Genomic DNA, 16318 nt, shown 5'->3' on the forward strand with positions numbered 1-16318 from the left:
TCGCCTTCACAGAAGATGGGAAATCCTCATGTCTCGTTCTGAGCTCCATTTGGAAGCTCCTGGAGATAGTCCTAGGCAGGAAGGCCAGCTTGGGCCCCATAGGCAGACCCAGGAATAGGGGAGGCCAGGAAGGTTGCCTGAGCCCATGACTAGAAGGGCTCTACCTTCTGGAATTTCTTCACTTATAGAACCTGAGAATTGCAAAGACCATCAGAAATTATCTACCTTGCTTTAAAAAATTGAAATGGAGAAATAGACTCAGGAAGGGGGGGTGGTGGTGTGGTTGCTGCAAATCAAACAGTTTAATGGGACCAAAACCCTAGCCCAGGTGTTCTGAACAGCCAGTCTTCCCCTGCGTTAGCAGAGCACTCCGGAGCCAGGTCCATTGTTCCTCGGGCTTGAGTGTAGCCAAGGCAGGCAGGGGCCCACGATGTGAGTAGTGTGGACACACAGGTTATTCTCTTTGGGAAGAACAATCGAGAAATGAAAAAACAACCTCTTTCTTCACTCAGACAAATCCTAAAGCGCGTGCTGGGCTCTGAACCCTGTGCAGGGCCCTAGCAGCTTCAGGATCAGCTGAATGTGAGGTGCTGGTTCAGAGCAGGACCAGCCAGCTCCATGCAGCTGCCACCAGTGGGATCTGTGACCCAGGGCCAGTGGTAGAGAACCTGGGGAATCTTCCTGAAGCGCTTGTGGGACCCAGGCAGGTTGTTGGTTCTCTGACAGCTGTAAGGGCTGCACAGCAGATGAGAACTGTCCTCCATTTCCTGAGCGCTTTTCCAGCCCCAGGCCAGGCCCCATGGAACAGACAGTACGACCTGAGCCTGTCCTCGGGGATTCTGGGGTTCTGCAGGGACTGTGCAGAAGAGTTTCAGAACCGTTCTGGTGTGGTCATCTTTAACATTGGCAGGGATGGGCTAGAAGACATGTGAATTGGGTTGTGGGGAGTCGGCGGAGGATTGGCAGGCGTTTCAGGCCATCTCAGCCAACTGATCTCCAGTGCGGGGCTCCTCCCAAACCGGAGTTGCATACATTTATTATCACTTGAGAAGTAGAATGGCTTAGAACCAAGTGAATGACCCAAACATAGAGACTGTGCAAAGCAAAATCCTCATTAGAAGAAGAGTAAAAAAAATACAAAAATATTTTTCTTTATTTTGAATTGGTTTTAGATTTATAGAAACATTAAAAAATAGTGCAGTTACCATATCTCCGTTCCTTGACTTCTCTCGTAAACATCTTTTATACTTGCAGTGCAGTTGTCAGAACCCAGAATTGCCATGGATACATTCCTATTAACTAAGGATTTTTCTCGGTTTTCACCCGTTTTCCCGCTGCTGTTCCCATTCTGTCCCAGGATCCTGGGGGACCCCACTCCGCATGTAGTTTTTCTCCCGTTCCTCCCTCTTAGTAGGAGTTCTTCCTTTATCTCCCATAACCGTGACCCTTCTAAAGAGTTACTTGGTCGAATGTCCCTTATTGGGTTTGTCGGTTTCTCATGCTTGACAGGAACCACAAAACGGTATTCTCTGCTTCTCAGAGTACTGTTTCTGGGGTTCCTGGTATTGATTGATTAATCATATTTCTAGTGATATTGGTCTTGAGTACTTGTTAGAACAGTTGCTACGGGATTTCCCCTCTTCAGGTGCCATGGAGCCCTCATTCTGACAAAGCGAATGAGCTCAGAATCCTTTTAGTATTGTCTTCAGAGTCTGAATTTCCCAGGAAAACATTTTTTTTAATACAGTTAAAGCTTCCTTCTTGATCACTTGTGAAAAAACGGAGGCTCACCCCCAGCAGTTTCTCTCCCATCCATCACTGCTCTGTCCCCGCCTGTCCATGCTTCCCGGCTCCTCAATGCATGGCTTGGAGTTTGACTTTCCCACTTGATTTTTGCGGCAGTGGTGGTGGGGCTGGCTCTGGGCTTCACATCCTCAACATTCAGATTCTGTAGGTTAGTTTGGGTCTAAGAGTGCTGAAATTCAGATTTCTTTGATTCTCTTTCCAAACATCAGGATCTTTTTAATGAAAAGAAAACCCTGACATCCTCACTCACACAGAGGCAGCGATGCAAAGTGAAGCTGCAAAGGGTCCCCAGCAACACCAGGAATATTCCTATCTTGGTCTTTCTCTGGCTCTTGTTTCTGCTAAGTTGGTTCCTACAGTAAGCTTTGTTGTCTCTTCTCCCCAAGTGCCTCCCTCCCCAGCGGTCCTGCCAGCAGCCCTGGGAGCATCCCTGCCGTCCCTGCCGCTGTGCCCGTGCAGATGCCGAAGCCCAGCCGGGTCCAGCAAGCCCTCGCAGGTAGGCACCGTGCTGGGTTCTGGGTTCCAGAACAGACCGCCTGGCAGGGGGCAGGATATGGAAGTGGTGGGAGAATGCTGGTTGAGGTTGGAGAGTGTGGAGTGGGGGGTCCTGTTACCTTCTCTCTTCTCATGGAAAGCCACAGTGGCTCCCTGGGGGGGGCAGTGCCTCTTTTTGGTGATGAGTGATGGTGATAGGTGATGGTGTGTGTATCCTCAGTGAGTGGGTGTGGGGTGGCCCCTCCTTTGTCTCTCCAGGGGAGTCCTGCCTGATGTCAGTGGGTACCATGGTGTGGCCCTTTCCCCGTCTTTTACATTTTCCCGTCACTGCAGTTACGGTTTGAGTTACTGTTCTGCCCTGAAACGCTTTAGGCATTTCCCTAAAGGGGACCTTGGAGCTCTTTTGGCTGCAGTTACGTTTTGAATTAAGTGGCTTTGTGTCCAGCTGAATCGTTTGTTAACCATGCATCACTGAACTGTTCTTTAGATTCCTTTTATGGTTTAGGGAGCTACTGAAAGTTGCTTTTCAATTAATGGGAAATGCAACGTGTTGTGGAAAGCTAGAGGGGAGGAGTGTAGTGAGATTGAAACAGGGGAATAAGATAATTCGAGTCTGTATGTTAGGGTGAATCACCATAGTAGACAGTGGGAGTTCAAGGGGAGGGCCTGGGGCAGGGAGACCCATGTGGGGCCCGACATGACGGCTCAGCGGAGCCAGCCAGGGCCTGACTTGGGCCACGACCATCATGGAGGTAAGAACTTCTGACTTGGTGCTTGGGTGGGCCGTGAGAGAGCAGGAACAGAAGGGGGCCCAGTGTGCGGTTGCTGCTGTGGTGCTATGACCCATCATGATCATTCTTGAGGAGTAAGTAGGGGCTCTGCATGTGTCTTTCATTTCTTCCCAGTAACAGCTCTGTGAGGTACGAACTTTTATTCCCATTACATACTTGGGGAAATAGCCTCAGAGAATTCCAGATGCTTCCCAAGATCAGCCAGTCAGCCCTTGGCAGAGATGGGACTTAGCCGCAGGCATTTTTGGCACCAGAACCTGGGCTCTTAGCTTTTATGCTGTGCCAGTCTGGAGTCTGGTGAGAGCACAGGGAGAAGTGGGGAGGGGCATTGTCTGTGGTTGTAGCCCCATGGAGCTGTCCCATAGGCAGTGGGAGTTTGGATGTGCAGCTCAGAAGAACATTCTAGGGTGGAATGGGTTGGTCTCTGTCCCCATGGGGGGAATGTATGAGTTTACAGAGACTGTAAGTAGGATTCTGGAAAGAGCCCTTGAAGGAAATGGAGGGACCAATCAGAAAAGTGGTAGAAGACAGGAGTGTGGGGTCCTCTGGAACCTGCTTCAGCTGCTCAGCCATCAGCTTTCTGCGGGGGCAGAGAGAATAGTGAGCAAAGATGTGGTGACTGGAAAGTTCCTCCCTAGTTTAGGTCTTCTGTGGCATCAGATGCCATACGTGAGTCAGACCTGTGTGTGTGTGTGTGCGTGTCTACATGTGTGTGCGCATGTGCATGTGTGTGGTGGTGGTCTTATTGGAGAAAGATTGTGGGTGAACGGGCCTGGCCTGCACATGGCCCAGCTCCACTCAGCTCTGTAATTGCTAAGGCTTGAATACAGACGCTATAATAACCTTTCTAATACTTACTTTTTAAAGTTTATTTATTTATTTTGAGGGAGAGAAAGAAAACGAGTGGAGAAGGGGCAGAGAAAGAGGGGGATAGATGATCTGAAGCGGGCTCTGTGCAGACAGGAGAGAGCACGATGCAGGGCTCAAATTCACAAACTGAGATCATGACCTGAGCCAAAGTCAGATGCTTAACCAACTGAACCCCCCAGGCGCCCCTATAATAACCTTTCTGAATGCCTCTCAGAAGTGGTCTGGGGATTGGGTAGCGCTTGCTCCCTTTCCTCTGCTCTTGAGGCTGAGGACCCTCTCTAGTCTGCATCCTAGATTGTCTCCAATGTCCCGTGTCACTTTCGCTCTTAGATCGATGCAGGAGGTAGGCAAGTCTTTTAACTAACATTTCACTCATTGGGGAAACAGACTTCCAATATTTAGGGACTTGGTCCCAGCGAGCACAGAGTAGAGATTTGAGCCACTGGCCAGATGCCACCTCCTCTGCACACAGCCTCTGGCTTGTGGTTATTGGTGGGACCCTAGTTTAAGGTGCCAGGGAAGGAGAGATCCTGAGCCAGCCTCCAGGAAGTAGGATCCAGAGAACCTTGTCTTTGCCCCCGGCCATGTTTACGGATTTGGGAATACTCAGGCTGCAGAGAGGTGGACGCAGGGTTCTCGGGGAAGGTTTATAAGCAACTGATCATCTACACTGGCAGAGGAGGTCCACCAAGGAGCCACATCCAGGTCAGGCTGGGAGTACCTCAGGTGACAGCTTCCCTGGCTGCGCCATGGCCCACCCTCTCCTTGGGGGGTCTGCTTTTTATGCAGCTATAGCCTGCCAGAGTCTGGGTGGCTAGGAGGAGTGGGGCTGGCTAGGACCCAGCTCGGCAAAGCCAGAGTCAAGACGGAATTGGTCCCAAGCCCCTGTCAGTAGACGAAGGGCCGACCCCTGGTGTCAGGAGGTGATTGCACATCTGACCTCCATAGGGACTGCTCTCTCAGGGCTCTGGCAGATAAGCAGGGATCCTCTCAGATGAGTGGAGAGGCTGTGGCCATCCAAGCTGCTACAGTTATTTAGGGATGTGAGGAGTTTGAAGGGCTGTCTCTGAGCCCTGCTGTTGGAACGATGGATGGCCCCCACTTGGTGTCTCCCCACCTCATCCTGTCCAGTGGATGTTGCTTTTGCAAAGTTAGGTGTGGGTGGTTCTCGCACGTTCTTACAAGAAGACAGACCCACAGAGCAGGGGCTGCTTCCCCGCAGGTTTCTAAGTTGAGACTTCTGTGACCGTGACTTGGATTCAGGGAAGGGGGTCCTGCACTGAGCAGAGCAGAAGTATTGGTCATGCAGGCCTTACAGTGGCCACCCGGCAGCATTCAGGGATATCTTGGTTCCCCAGAAGGCAGGTGCCATGAACACCTTCTGTGACTGGGCCCTGCCCTGGGTGCTCAGTGCGGGGAAGACAACAGTCTCCAAAACAGAGATGAGAGTCCTTCCAGGTAAAGCTAAGCAGGGTAAAGGAGGCAGAGATGGAGGGGACATGGCTCTTTTTAGAATGGGTGGTCAGGGAAGGGGCTGCCTCCTAGGTGACGTTTGGGGAGAGGTCTGGTTGAAGTGAGACAGTGGGTGTTGGGGGAGGAGGTTGTGGTCAATACAGAGGCCCAGGGCTCTACTAAGGCATGGTTCCTGTCCCCTCCATTGTTCTATCCCCATGCCTGCTTGTCATTATTCCATCCACCTGACATCAGGTTCAGACCCACATCTGAGCTCAGAAGCAATCAACTTTAAGATGCTGGAGGCATTGCATTACCTGACGAGCAAGCGCCTGGGTGCAGCCATGGTCTTCTAATGTGGACTTTTGTGACTCTTGTGCGTGGTTGCTACAGTGCACCCTGCCTACCTCTGCTGTGCTGCCAGGCTGCTGGCTGGCCTCTGCTTCTGCCCTTGACTGGGCATGTTTGCCACATTAGTCTTTGTTCTGTAGAGGCCACAGTGGCTGGCCCAGCCAGGTCCCAGGGCTGGGTTTCCCCTTACTCATCTGCATCACCCCTGGAGTGGGCAGCACTAGCTGCCTGGCCCCTGCGGGCTCTCCACTTCCTACCCCAGGCTGCCCTCGGGGAGGTGACGGAGCAGAACCCAGAGCTCTCCTGGGAAGGAGGTGTTTTTGAGGTAGACAGAGGGCAGGGGGGATTAGGCAGGGGTGCTGTGGACAGAAGGTAGGCTGAGGGTGTAGTAGGACCACGGATTGCAGCAGGAGGACGCTGTGTTCGATGATGTGTTGGGTCCTCAGGGAGCGGTGAGGGATGAGAGTCCTGCATGGGCGTGTGTGGAGCACCAGGCTGGGGAGTGAGGCCTTTCCCCCGTGAGTATGGCCACCCTGCTCCGTCCAGGGTAGAGGGGCTGTTTGAGCCTTGACTGAGGGCACAAGAGGAGGTGGCCACGGTCCGGGACCCTTGCTGCTCCAGAGGAGCAGGGGCCGTGGGGATGCCTTGGTGGGGGAGCAGGTCCCAGGGCCAGCATTCCTGCTTACCCACCCTAGCGAGGGCACTGACAGCACTTAGACAGACCAGATGGGGCACAGAAAGCAGACAGCACCCCACTGGAGGCAAGGTGACCAGGAGCCAAGACGGCACAGCCAGAGGGAACACGGAGTGGACTGGGAGCTTGAGAGCCCGTCCACATCTTCGTAGCTTGGTTGCGTCCTTCCGTGTCCCCCCCTGCCCTCCTTGCTCCTGGCACAGGGAAACCCCATCCAGAACCGCATAGGAGGCTTCCTGGGATGGCTTCCTGCCCTCCGCCCTCCTGAGGCAAGTGGCCGTGCACCACCGCCTTCCCTGCATGCCATGAGTGCGGGCTGGGTGGTTGCTTGTACAGGTACCCGTGGAACTTGGGTCAGGGCTCCGATGAGCCAGGCATTCCACTGGTTTCTGGCCTGGAGCTTAGCCCAGCACGCCCAAGTAGGCCCTGGCAGCCTGGAGCAGCCAAGTCCTCAGGAAGATCGGTGGGTCCTGATGGCCGTTACAGTGCCAGCTGGACTCGGCCGGGTTTTGTGGACGTCACGTGCCGAATGACTCCTTCTAACGTTTCTCCCCTCTCTGCATGTCTGATCTCGCACCCCGTGTAGGCATGACGAGTATTCTGATGTCAGCCATTGGACTCCCTGTGTGTCTTAGCCGCGCACCCCAGCCCGCCAGCCCTCCCGCCTCCTGTCTGGCCTCTAAAAGTCACAGCTCAGTTAAGAGATTGAGGAAAATGTCCATGAAAGGTAGTTCCTGCTCACAAATGCTCTCTGGCCTCTGCTAAGCCTCCGGGTCTTGCTGGCTCTGACTCTCCTGCATTGATCGCTCTTCTCTGACTCCCATGGCCTTTCTACGCTTCCTTTACCCCCCAGGGGAGGGGCTCAGTGGCCCTTCTCCCTGCCCTCAGCACAGAGGTGGCTCCCAGAATCTACTTCACACTGAAGACCCAGAGTTCAGCTCTTGTCTTCCTGGCACAGTTGGAGTGTGAGGGGCCTGTTCTTGAGGACTCTGTGGGGTCCTCTGTGGGGTGAGGCTGGCTCAGGATGGGACTGACTCTTTCCCACCGACGCTAGCATGTGTCTCAGGAAAGGCCCCCAGCCCTATCTGGCCTACTTCAGAGGGGTCCCCCAGTGAGCACTGTGCTGCCTGTCCATCACACAGCTGGGGAGGAAGGGGTTTTAGAACCATGGAAGGCGTAGGGAGTTCTAGGCAGACTCACATGAAAGGGCCTATAGGTACTAGGGTCTAAGCCTGCCATTTGTAAAGCCAATAGTGGCTCTGCCTCCAGCTTTGGGCTGGGGACACACAGACTGCTGAAAGCCCAGTGACCTTCAGGATGGTGGGGTGAGCAGGGAACATGACTCTGGCTCAGCTGGTCCTGGGTTCTAGTGTTGGCTTCTCTGCTCACCGCTTTGTGATCTCACGCCTGTGTCTCCATTCACGAGCCGGTACCTCCTACTCAGCGGGTTGGTTGTGGGAGGAATAGGAAACCCGCACATGAGGTGCCCATCACAGTGATGGGGGCTGCTCTGATCATGGCCCACTGCCTGTCTGACCTGTTTCTTGGGGTTGGTGGTCACATGGCTGGCCCCCTTTGAGAAGCATGGCTCATGGAAAGCTACCTTTGGTTCTAAAAGGCTCCCTGGGCAAGGGCGAGTAGTGGACACATGGGATGTGGAGCTGAGCTGGCCCTTGCCGGAGGTGGGCCCAAGGCTGGTCAGGCTAGTTGTGGCAGATGGCGTCCTGGGGGCCTTCTGGAGACTGGCTTATAGCCACCAGGCTTTTCTAAAACACCTCTTCCCTCAGTTCGAGTAGAGTTCCAGCTACGAGGACGGCTACCAGTGCCGTGGTCATTGTGCTTTGGCCTGGCCATTCTCACCAGTGACCAGTCAGTGGCTTAGAAATCTGTGTGTGTCAGTATGCGTTCGGGGCCGATGCGGGGGGTGGGGGTGGGGGGGGATGCGTGTGTGAGGGAGGGTTTGTATGTGACAGAGTGGGGTGTGTGGGGGTGGGGGTGCATTTGTGTGTATGGGTGTGTGCGGGGTATATATACGAGGGAGTATGGGGATATGTTGTGTGTGTAAGGAGATGGGAGATGTATCTGTGTGTATGGGTGTGTGCGGGGTGCATGTGTGATGGGGGATGGGGTATGTGGGGGATGGGGTCTGTGTGTGAGGGGGGTGGGGGACTGTGTGTGTGTGAGAGAGAAAGGGTGTGGGGTATATTTGTGGGGGATGGGTGTGTGTGGGTGGGTATATTCGTGGGAGATGGGGTTATGTGTGTGAGGGGGTGGGGGATGGGTGTGTGTGTGTGAAGGGGTGTGGGTATGTTTGTGGGGGATGGGGTGTGTGTATGATGGGTGTGGGGGATAGTTGTGGGGATGTATGGGGGATGGATGTGTGTGGGGGTTGGGGTATGTTTGTGGGAGATGGGAATACGTTTGTATGTGTGTGTGGGGGGGTATATTTGTATGGGGAGGGGTGGGGGTATGTTTGTGTGTGTGAGGCGGGTGGGGAGTGTGTGTGTGTGTGTTGAAGAGAGGGTAATACTCATTTGCCAGTCACTGCCTTTCAGGTAACAACAGTTCATACCTTCACAACAATCACAGTTTCGGTCAGGATTTAGGTCTCCATTTTTAGGTGAGGGAACTGAGATTCAGGTGACATGATTTGGTCCCAGCACGAGGGCCAGAATCAAGCCTGACATCGCCTGCTCCCAGCCTCTGCTCCCTTCAGAGCTGACCCCAAGCCTGCTCTGGTTTTGAGGGCACTTGGCTGTGGAGCCCTCAGGCTTGTATGTCTTTGCAGCCATGGGCTGGTGGCTATGAGCTTGGGTTCACACGGGATCCCTGGGGACTCAGAGGCTAGGACCAGGAGCTGCCCTGTGACTTGGAGGCAGGATATGGAGCCCTGCACAGGGTTGCTTTCCCAGGCCACATTGGTCTCCCTGGTCCCTCCTTTCTGCCCCCGCATGGCTTTGCTGCCATTCTCTGTGATTCTGCCGCTGCCTCTGGCTGGAGACCCTCGCCGCCACCCCACCCGGGCCTGGCCAGTTGTCTTGGCAGCTGCGGGAGTTTCTTGTTTCGGAGGCGTGGGGACCGGAGTGCAGGGCTCACTGCTCCTGCAGGTGCAGCGTCATGCATATGTGCACAGAGGAGTGGGCGGGCACATGAGGAGTGGGGTGGCTGGGGTGCCCCTCCTGCTGCTCCTTGGCTCCTTTCCAGAGTTGGCGTGTCACCGAGACCCCACGGTCCAGACAGGCAAGAGGAAACCGGGGTTTGTCGTGACCGTGTCAGCGTGGCCATCATCCACAGTTGGCGGGCATCTGTGTGCCATGGGGGTGGGCACCCACTGCACATTCAGCTCCTGAAACTTCTGCCTTGGCTTTCCCACTGGAGTAATGACAGTTGAGGAAGACCCTACGGCCGGAACATGGCCCAGAGTAGTTTGTTTTAGAAGCTGCTGTTTGACTTTTCTGTGTGTCCTCTGAAGAGCCTGGGTTCAGCTCCCTGACTGAATGTGCGCAGGGACGTGGTGGAGGCCCAGCACGTAGCTCCTGAGGGCCAGGACCGGCAGCTGTCTCCAGTCCTTGTCCGCCGCTTCCCGGGCTCTGCCAGGCAGGGCTCTGAGCAGCCGCGTTGGTGCCTCGTCTCCTCTTGCACGCTCACCCTCCCATCCTGGCCCCTCTGAATGTCCCTTCTGGCGGCTTGTCCTCTTCCTCTCTGGATTCAGCGTCCCCAGTTCATACTCCTTGGGACACTGCTTCTGTTCCTCTCTTTTCTAGGAGGGACTCCAAAGCCCGAGCCAGAACAGGTGATAAAAAACTATACCGAAGAGCTGAAGACAGCCCCAGATGAGGTATGTGTTCCAGGAGCCTTGGTGCCTTTGATTTTGTTTAGAGACCAGGGGTAGCACCAGAGAAGGGTACCAGCCCTTTCTCTGCTGCGGTGGGGGGAGGGTACTTCTCATGGTGCGTCTGGGGCCCGGCCGTGCTCCGGGTACACGGCCTTCATCTCCCAGACTCCCACAGGAGGCGGCCCTATCGAGGGGAGGCGGCCTTCCCTTCAGATGCCTGGATTCTGATCTTAGCTTTGCCGCCAGCGAGCTGCAGTTCTGAGCAGAGCTTCACAGGCCTCTGTGTGCTCCTTTCCCTGGGCTGTCCTGGTGTGTAGAGGTCCTGGAGCCCAGGATGGGAGAGCCTGCCCCATCCCTCACGGCCTGAGTGGCTTTGTCTCCATAGCAGTCCTACCCCTCTGGCTACTGGAAGAGCAACAAGCCTTACTATAATTACAGGGCCTGCCTGGCCCTCATAGCAGCTTGGGTAGGACCCAAGCCTCTGTGCTGAGCCTTGTTTTGGGGGCCGCAGCACTACTTATCTCTGATCTGAATGGGGCCTCCTGGGGACTCTGGACGGTGGGTTAAAGGGCTGTCATGCCTGTGCAGAACCCTGGACTCTGCCCTGCCTTTCCCCTGCAAGTCTGGCTGGTAAAGTGTTAGACTGTGACCTGGAAGTCATCATTGGGTCTCCCACTTGACCGCACATGTCTGTGTCCTTGTCTTTGCCCTGTGCTCACCTGGCATCACTGGGCTGCTCTGTGCCAGCCTCTTACCCTCTAAGCTGCCGCCTGTTGAGCCGTGGTCATGGTGGTGCCCCCACTGTAGAGCACCTCAGCAGAGTCCCCTGACGTGTGGGACGAAACCCAGCTCTTGAGCTTAGCCATCAGAACCTTCAGGGACCTGGTCCTGTCCCACCGGTCTCTTACACCCTACTCACCCCTCACCCCCTACAGTTGCCACCACCCTTCCCAAACTCTGTGCTGATTCCTGTTTCAGAACATTCTCTTCCCTTTCTCTGGAATGTCCATTCCTGTGCTTGTCTACCTGACGAGGTCCTTTCCCTTGTGACCCCCAGCTTGGGGGGGCATCTCTAAGGAGCCTGCCCTGTTCTTTTTCCTCTCCCTACCTGTGCTCCTATTACTGCCAAGGCCTCCATGCACCCCCGTGCTCATTGCTGCTGTTGTCCCCTGTACTACAGTGAGCCCTCTAAGGGCACAGAATCTGGAACCACTCACTGCAGAATTGAGTGTAATCCCGGCGTTTCAGAAGACCAAGGCTTTTTCTTTTCCTTCCCCCCGTTTTGGTGCAGGGGGTCATCTGTGAGCATGCCCTGTGTTGGTCTTTTTCTAGGACTGTATCATCTGTATGGAGAAACTGTCCATGGTGTCCGGATACAGTGATGTGACCGACAGCAAGACTATTGGGCCGGTGGCTGTGGGCTGCCTCGTCAAGTGCAGCCATGCCTTCCATCTGCTCTGCCTGCTGGCCATGTACTGCAATGGGAACAAGGTGCCCGCACGTCTGCCCCTGGGCTGGGGGTCAGTGTGACCTGCCCAGAGTCCTGTCCCTTTCCTGTCACATCTGACCTGGTGACCGCTGCTGCTGTGTGAGGCAACCTTGAGATGTCTGTCGGATAGGGGTTGACCGCTGGGGTGGGGGTCCGGGGGTGGCAAGTGACACCTGGCTGCTCCCCTTCAGTGGAGTTCAGCTGGAATGGACAGGTTGGGAGGACAGAGAGAACTGAGTCATGTGGCAGACCTTTGGGCCCGGCTTGGCCTGTCTCTGCAGATCGCTGTGCCACCCACACCAGCCAGGGTGCCAGCACAGTCGGTTGAAAGGTCACGGGGTTTTTTATTTGATTTTAAATATGTTAGACCGTGGAGACTTGCTCATCAACCTGATTTTCCTACTCGATGTTTGCCCCCCCCACCCCGGGGACCGCGCAAGCCCGTTAATGAAAACCACTGGAGGAGTTTCAGGCATAGGACATCTTCGCAGGGATGCTCTTGGGATCAGGGTTCTGTGCAAGGAGGGTGGGTGACAGTGGGCTGACCTGAGCCCCTGCGGCTCTTCCCCACCTAGACAGCCGGGCAGCACGCCTGGGCGCTCTTGGCACTGGCTCAGTCTGGGGTGCTCTGCTCTGTCTTAGGACGGGAGTTTGCAGTGTCCTTCCTGCAAAACCATCTATGGAGAGAAAACCGGGACCCAGCCCCAGGGGAAGATGGATGTGTTCAAGTTCCAGGTATCCCTCCCTGGCCACGAGGACTGCGGGACGATACTAATAGTTTACAACATTCCTCACGGCATCCAGGTAAGGGGCCCTGGCACAGGAGGAGCCTCCCCAGATAGTTCTGGACCCAGTCCCTCTCATTCTGGGACACTCTTCTTCCTACCCCGCTCTTCTTCCTGCAGTCTGGCCCCTACCCATCCCCCACCCCCCGGGGGTACTCAGGATGCCCAGGCTTCCCAAGTTCAAGCTCCCAGGAACTGGGAGCCACTAGTGTCTGGAGGTAGAACAAGCTGTTAGGGCTGTGGAATCCAAGAGATGGCCTCCAACCCTTTCCTGATGCAGGGAGGGTGTCTTGGAGGCAGGGACATCTTAGCTGGACTTGTGCTGGGTGAGAGACCAGGTGTGTAAGCGGGAAGAACACTTGTGTTAAAGGTCAGGAACCCAGAGGCCAGGGAGGTGCCAACGCTGAGGACTGTCCTTGAGATACCAGCTTGGCGGCCAGATCCAGGCCTGTGGCAGGGCTGGGTCTGATGTCAAGAATAAGACAGGAACCTGAGCAGAAGATCCCAGTAGAGACCCAGACAGGAGCCCTGGGCCCTTAGGTTTCCTGCTTGGGCCAGGACCTACCTCTAAGCAGTGTCAGGTGGGGAAGATACAGGGCTGTGAAGGCCAGGACCCATGTGGGCCCATATGTGCCGGATGAGCTGTCCCTGTTTTGTTTAACCACATCTTTTCCCTGGTTTTCCTTTCATTTCTTCTCAGTGGGAGGTAGTGAATTTTTAAAACATTCCAGACAACCCTAGAACCACAGAGCAGGAGAGGAGTGTAGAGTGGACATGGTGTGTCTCTGAGTGGCAGAGGGCACAGGCAAGGGGCCCCAGCTGTTCCAGCCCCCCTCCCTTCTGTCCAGTTTGCCACCACTGTTTCCGGCACTGCTGTGGCCCCATCAGGAACAAGGAGTGAGGGCATCAGGAAGGGAGGCCCAGTCTTCTAGGCCAGAGAGCCCAGTGCCCAGAGGGGCACCGGCAGAATGGGAGCCCCAGCCTCTGATGAATTCCAGTCTCATCAGGACGTTCACAGGAGTGTGTGATGCTAAGCCAAGTGGCATGGGGTCAGGGAAGGTCATGTCATGTTGAGTCTCTGAGGGGCAGGATTTGAGACAGCAATTTATTTGGTCACTTGCGTGCAGACATTGCCCTAGCTAGAGAGGCAAAGGGTGGGCCAGGATGTGAGGGTCTCTGCAGCTGCTGGGCCCTTCTCAGGGCACCCCACCTCCTCGTGTTTGTGTTCCTCTCTCAGGGCCCAGAGCACCCCAACCCCGGAAAGCCATTTACCGCCAGGGGCTTTCCTCGACAGTGCTACCTTCCAGACAATGCCCAGGGCCGCAAGGTAAGGCCCCACCACTCTGAGGGAGACCCCCACCCCGCTGGCAGGCCTGGGCCTGGCTGCCTGTGGGCTGTTTGAGCAGGTGGGATGGGGAGGGCTCAGCTTGGTGGCCATACCTGCTCTGCCCTGTTTACCTTTTCCTGGGGCTGGCTGGGGTGCCAGCCACTCCTTCCCGGGGCTGCTTGCTGTGCATGAGGCATCTTCAACCAGGAGAGACGACCAGTGGGGCAGGGAGACCACTTCTAGCAACCTCTCAGGCCAAGTCACTTGCTCTTGAGTCAGGCTAGTTGTGACGCCATGGGCAGAGTGGGGACAGGGTACCAGGACTGGGTGACTGGGATGGCCTGCAAGCCACCTCTGCACTGCGGCCAAGGAGAGCATTATGGTCAGACAGCGCAGCTTGAGTGGCAACTTTGAGAGTCACAGAGGTGGGCTGGGCTGTAGGGTGTGAGGAGTCTGGGGAGGACTAGAACCCCCGAGTGTGAGGCAGCGAGGCATTGGGCGCCCTCTGGCTGCTGTGAGCCTGGCCTGCAGGGGAGCACAGAGGCGTGGATTCCCTGGAGAAGGGCTGACTTGGAAGCAGGGCAGAGTTAGCCTGGCCCCAGGTATGGCTTGAGCGGCAGCCATGCAGTGGGTGGCAACGCCCTCTGAGGTGGGGGGTCCCTCTTGGGCAATCAGGTCAGCACATGGAATTCCAGGGGGTCAAGACTGGAGCTGAAGGCTGGGGATCCCAACAGATGGGGCCCAGGCCCGGGACTACAGATGAGAGATCATTTAGGAGAGTGGCCCAGCCTCGACCCTGCAGGTTCACAGTAAAGGTCAAAGGGCCAGAGAGTCTCACACCCCTCACTGTGCCTCACCCCGCAGCTGGCATTTGGTGGGTGACTGCTCCTGCCATCCTGGCCCTCATTGCTGGGGCAAATCAGACCAGGGAAGGAGGGGAGCAGCAGATGCTCTCACCCTGTCACCTGGCCACCCGCTGCTCCAGGCTGAAAAACCCATGCCCAGGTTTGCACTTGTTCACCAGGCCCTCCCTCCTTTCCCCTCCCTTGCCTTTCCCCTTCCTCGAGGTTAGGTCTTGGAGCTGCTGAAGGTGGCCTGGAGGAGGCGACTTATCTTCACGGTAGGGACATCCAGCACCACGGGAGAGACTGACACAGTGGTGTGGAACGAGATCCACCACAAGACTGAGATGGACCGCAATGTGACAGGCCATGGCTACCCTGACCCCAACTACCTGCAGAACGTGCTAGCTGAGCTGGCTGCCCAGGGGGTGACCGAGGACTGCCTGGAGCAGCAGTGAGCCCTTCCCCCAGCCTGGCTGGCCCTGTCCCCACCCCGCCATACCTGCCTCTGGCAGCCAGCTGCCCTCTCCCCGCTGCTGCTGGCTGAGCTGTCCCTGGGATAGGCCAGCGGGAAGGTGCCTTTCCTCAGTGAGGTTTGTGGGGGCCCCGCCTTCCGCCCCCGTCCTCACCTCCAGGCCTGGGATTACAGAGGAGTTGGGCAAGCCTGGGGAGTTGTAGTTGTGGAGGCTTAAGATGCAGCTACCTCAGTGCGTGGGGAGGCCCTGTGGCCTTGGTGGGCTGCTTTGGGTCCGTAGTGCCAGGGGCCTGGCGTGGGATGAGGCGAGACTGCCCCATCCCCCATCGTGGCCAGGGCAGGCGTGGGTTCTGGGTTAGCTTCTCATACCTCAGATGTTCTGTTTGCAATAAATGCCCTATAGCCAAAGTCAGCAGGCCCTGGTGTGTTTGTTGGTTGGAGAGGTTGCGTGTGTGTGCATGTGCTTATGTGAGAAGGCATCGTCGAATCAGGACGGGGGGAGCTCACACACTGCCCATTCAACTCGGGTTTTCCCCAGTGACAAAAGTGAGGCTGCAGTGAAGGCCCGAGAGCCCATGCGCTGGCCTGTGCTGCTTCCCATGGCCGACTCCAGTCCTTGCCATGTGCGGTCCAGCAGCTCTGCCAGGCCCGCCATCCCTTCACTCCCCCAGTAAAACGCTGCGCACGTGTGCCTGATGGTGCTGTTTTCCATGTCAGAGATGAGGAAGCAGTTAAGGATGCAGTGACCGGCTCCAGGTGCCAGGCTCTTGGTAGAGCCAGGGGCGGAATTGGGCCAGGATTGGTCTGATGTCATCCTTGAAGTCCTAATCCTTCTCAGCTCTCTTGGGAGCATCAAATGCCCCAGGCTGCTGTCTGCCTGGAGGCGGCAATTGTGGCCTGGGACTACAGGGCCACGGGGCCATGTCCTCAGTGGGCCAGGGATACTTCTGCTTTCTCGAGTCCCTTTTCTCCATATGAAAAAAAAGTTCTACTTTATGATGTGTTAATATAAAGATGAGTATATTATATATTAGAGCATTTTTTTCCATCTGAGTCTTGGGGGCACGTGGCTGGCTCATTTGGCAAAGCACCCAACTCTAGATTTC

At 55.9% G+C, this 16318-nt stretch overlaps 1 protein-coding gene across 4 annotated transcripts in view; it reads left to right on the forward strand.

Moving 5' to 3' along the window:
- The window catches only part of DTX2 (deltex E3 ubiquitin ligase 2), a 35083-nt gene extending 19459 nt beyond the window's left edge, over window positions 1-15624 (forward strand). For 3 of the 4 annotated variants that reach the window (XM_029949921.1, XM_029949923.1, XM_029949924.1), the window contains 7 exons: window positions 2193-2302; window positions 7046-7186; window positions 10224-10297; window positions 11627-11785; window positions 12426-12587; window positions 13806-13895; window positions 14968-15624. In XM_029949921.1, coding sequence (XP_029805781.1) covers window positions 2193-2302; window positions 7046-7186; window positions 10224-10297; window positions 11627-11785; window positions 12426-12587; window positions 13806-13895; window positions 14968-15195 — 964 coding nt within the window. In that variant the 3' untranslated portion in view covers window positions 15196-15624. The remainder of the gene's footprint in view (window positions 1-2192; window positions 2303-7045; window positions 7187-10223; window positions 10298-11626; window positions 11786-12425; window positions 12588-13805; window positions 13896-14967) is intronic. The other variant, XM_029949922.1, reaches the window with a different exon arrangement.
- Window positions 15625-16318: the final 694 nt, after the last annotated feature.

This window comes from Suricata suricatta, chromosome 8 (genome assembly GCF_006229205.1).
Source record: "Suricata suricatta isolate VVHF042 chromosome 8, meerkat_22Aug2017_6uvM2_HiC, whole genome shotgun sequence".
NCBI lineage: Eukaryota > Metazoa > Chordata > Mammalia > Carnivora > Herpestidae > Suricata > Suricata suricatta.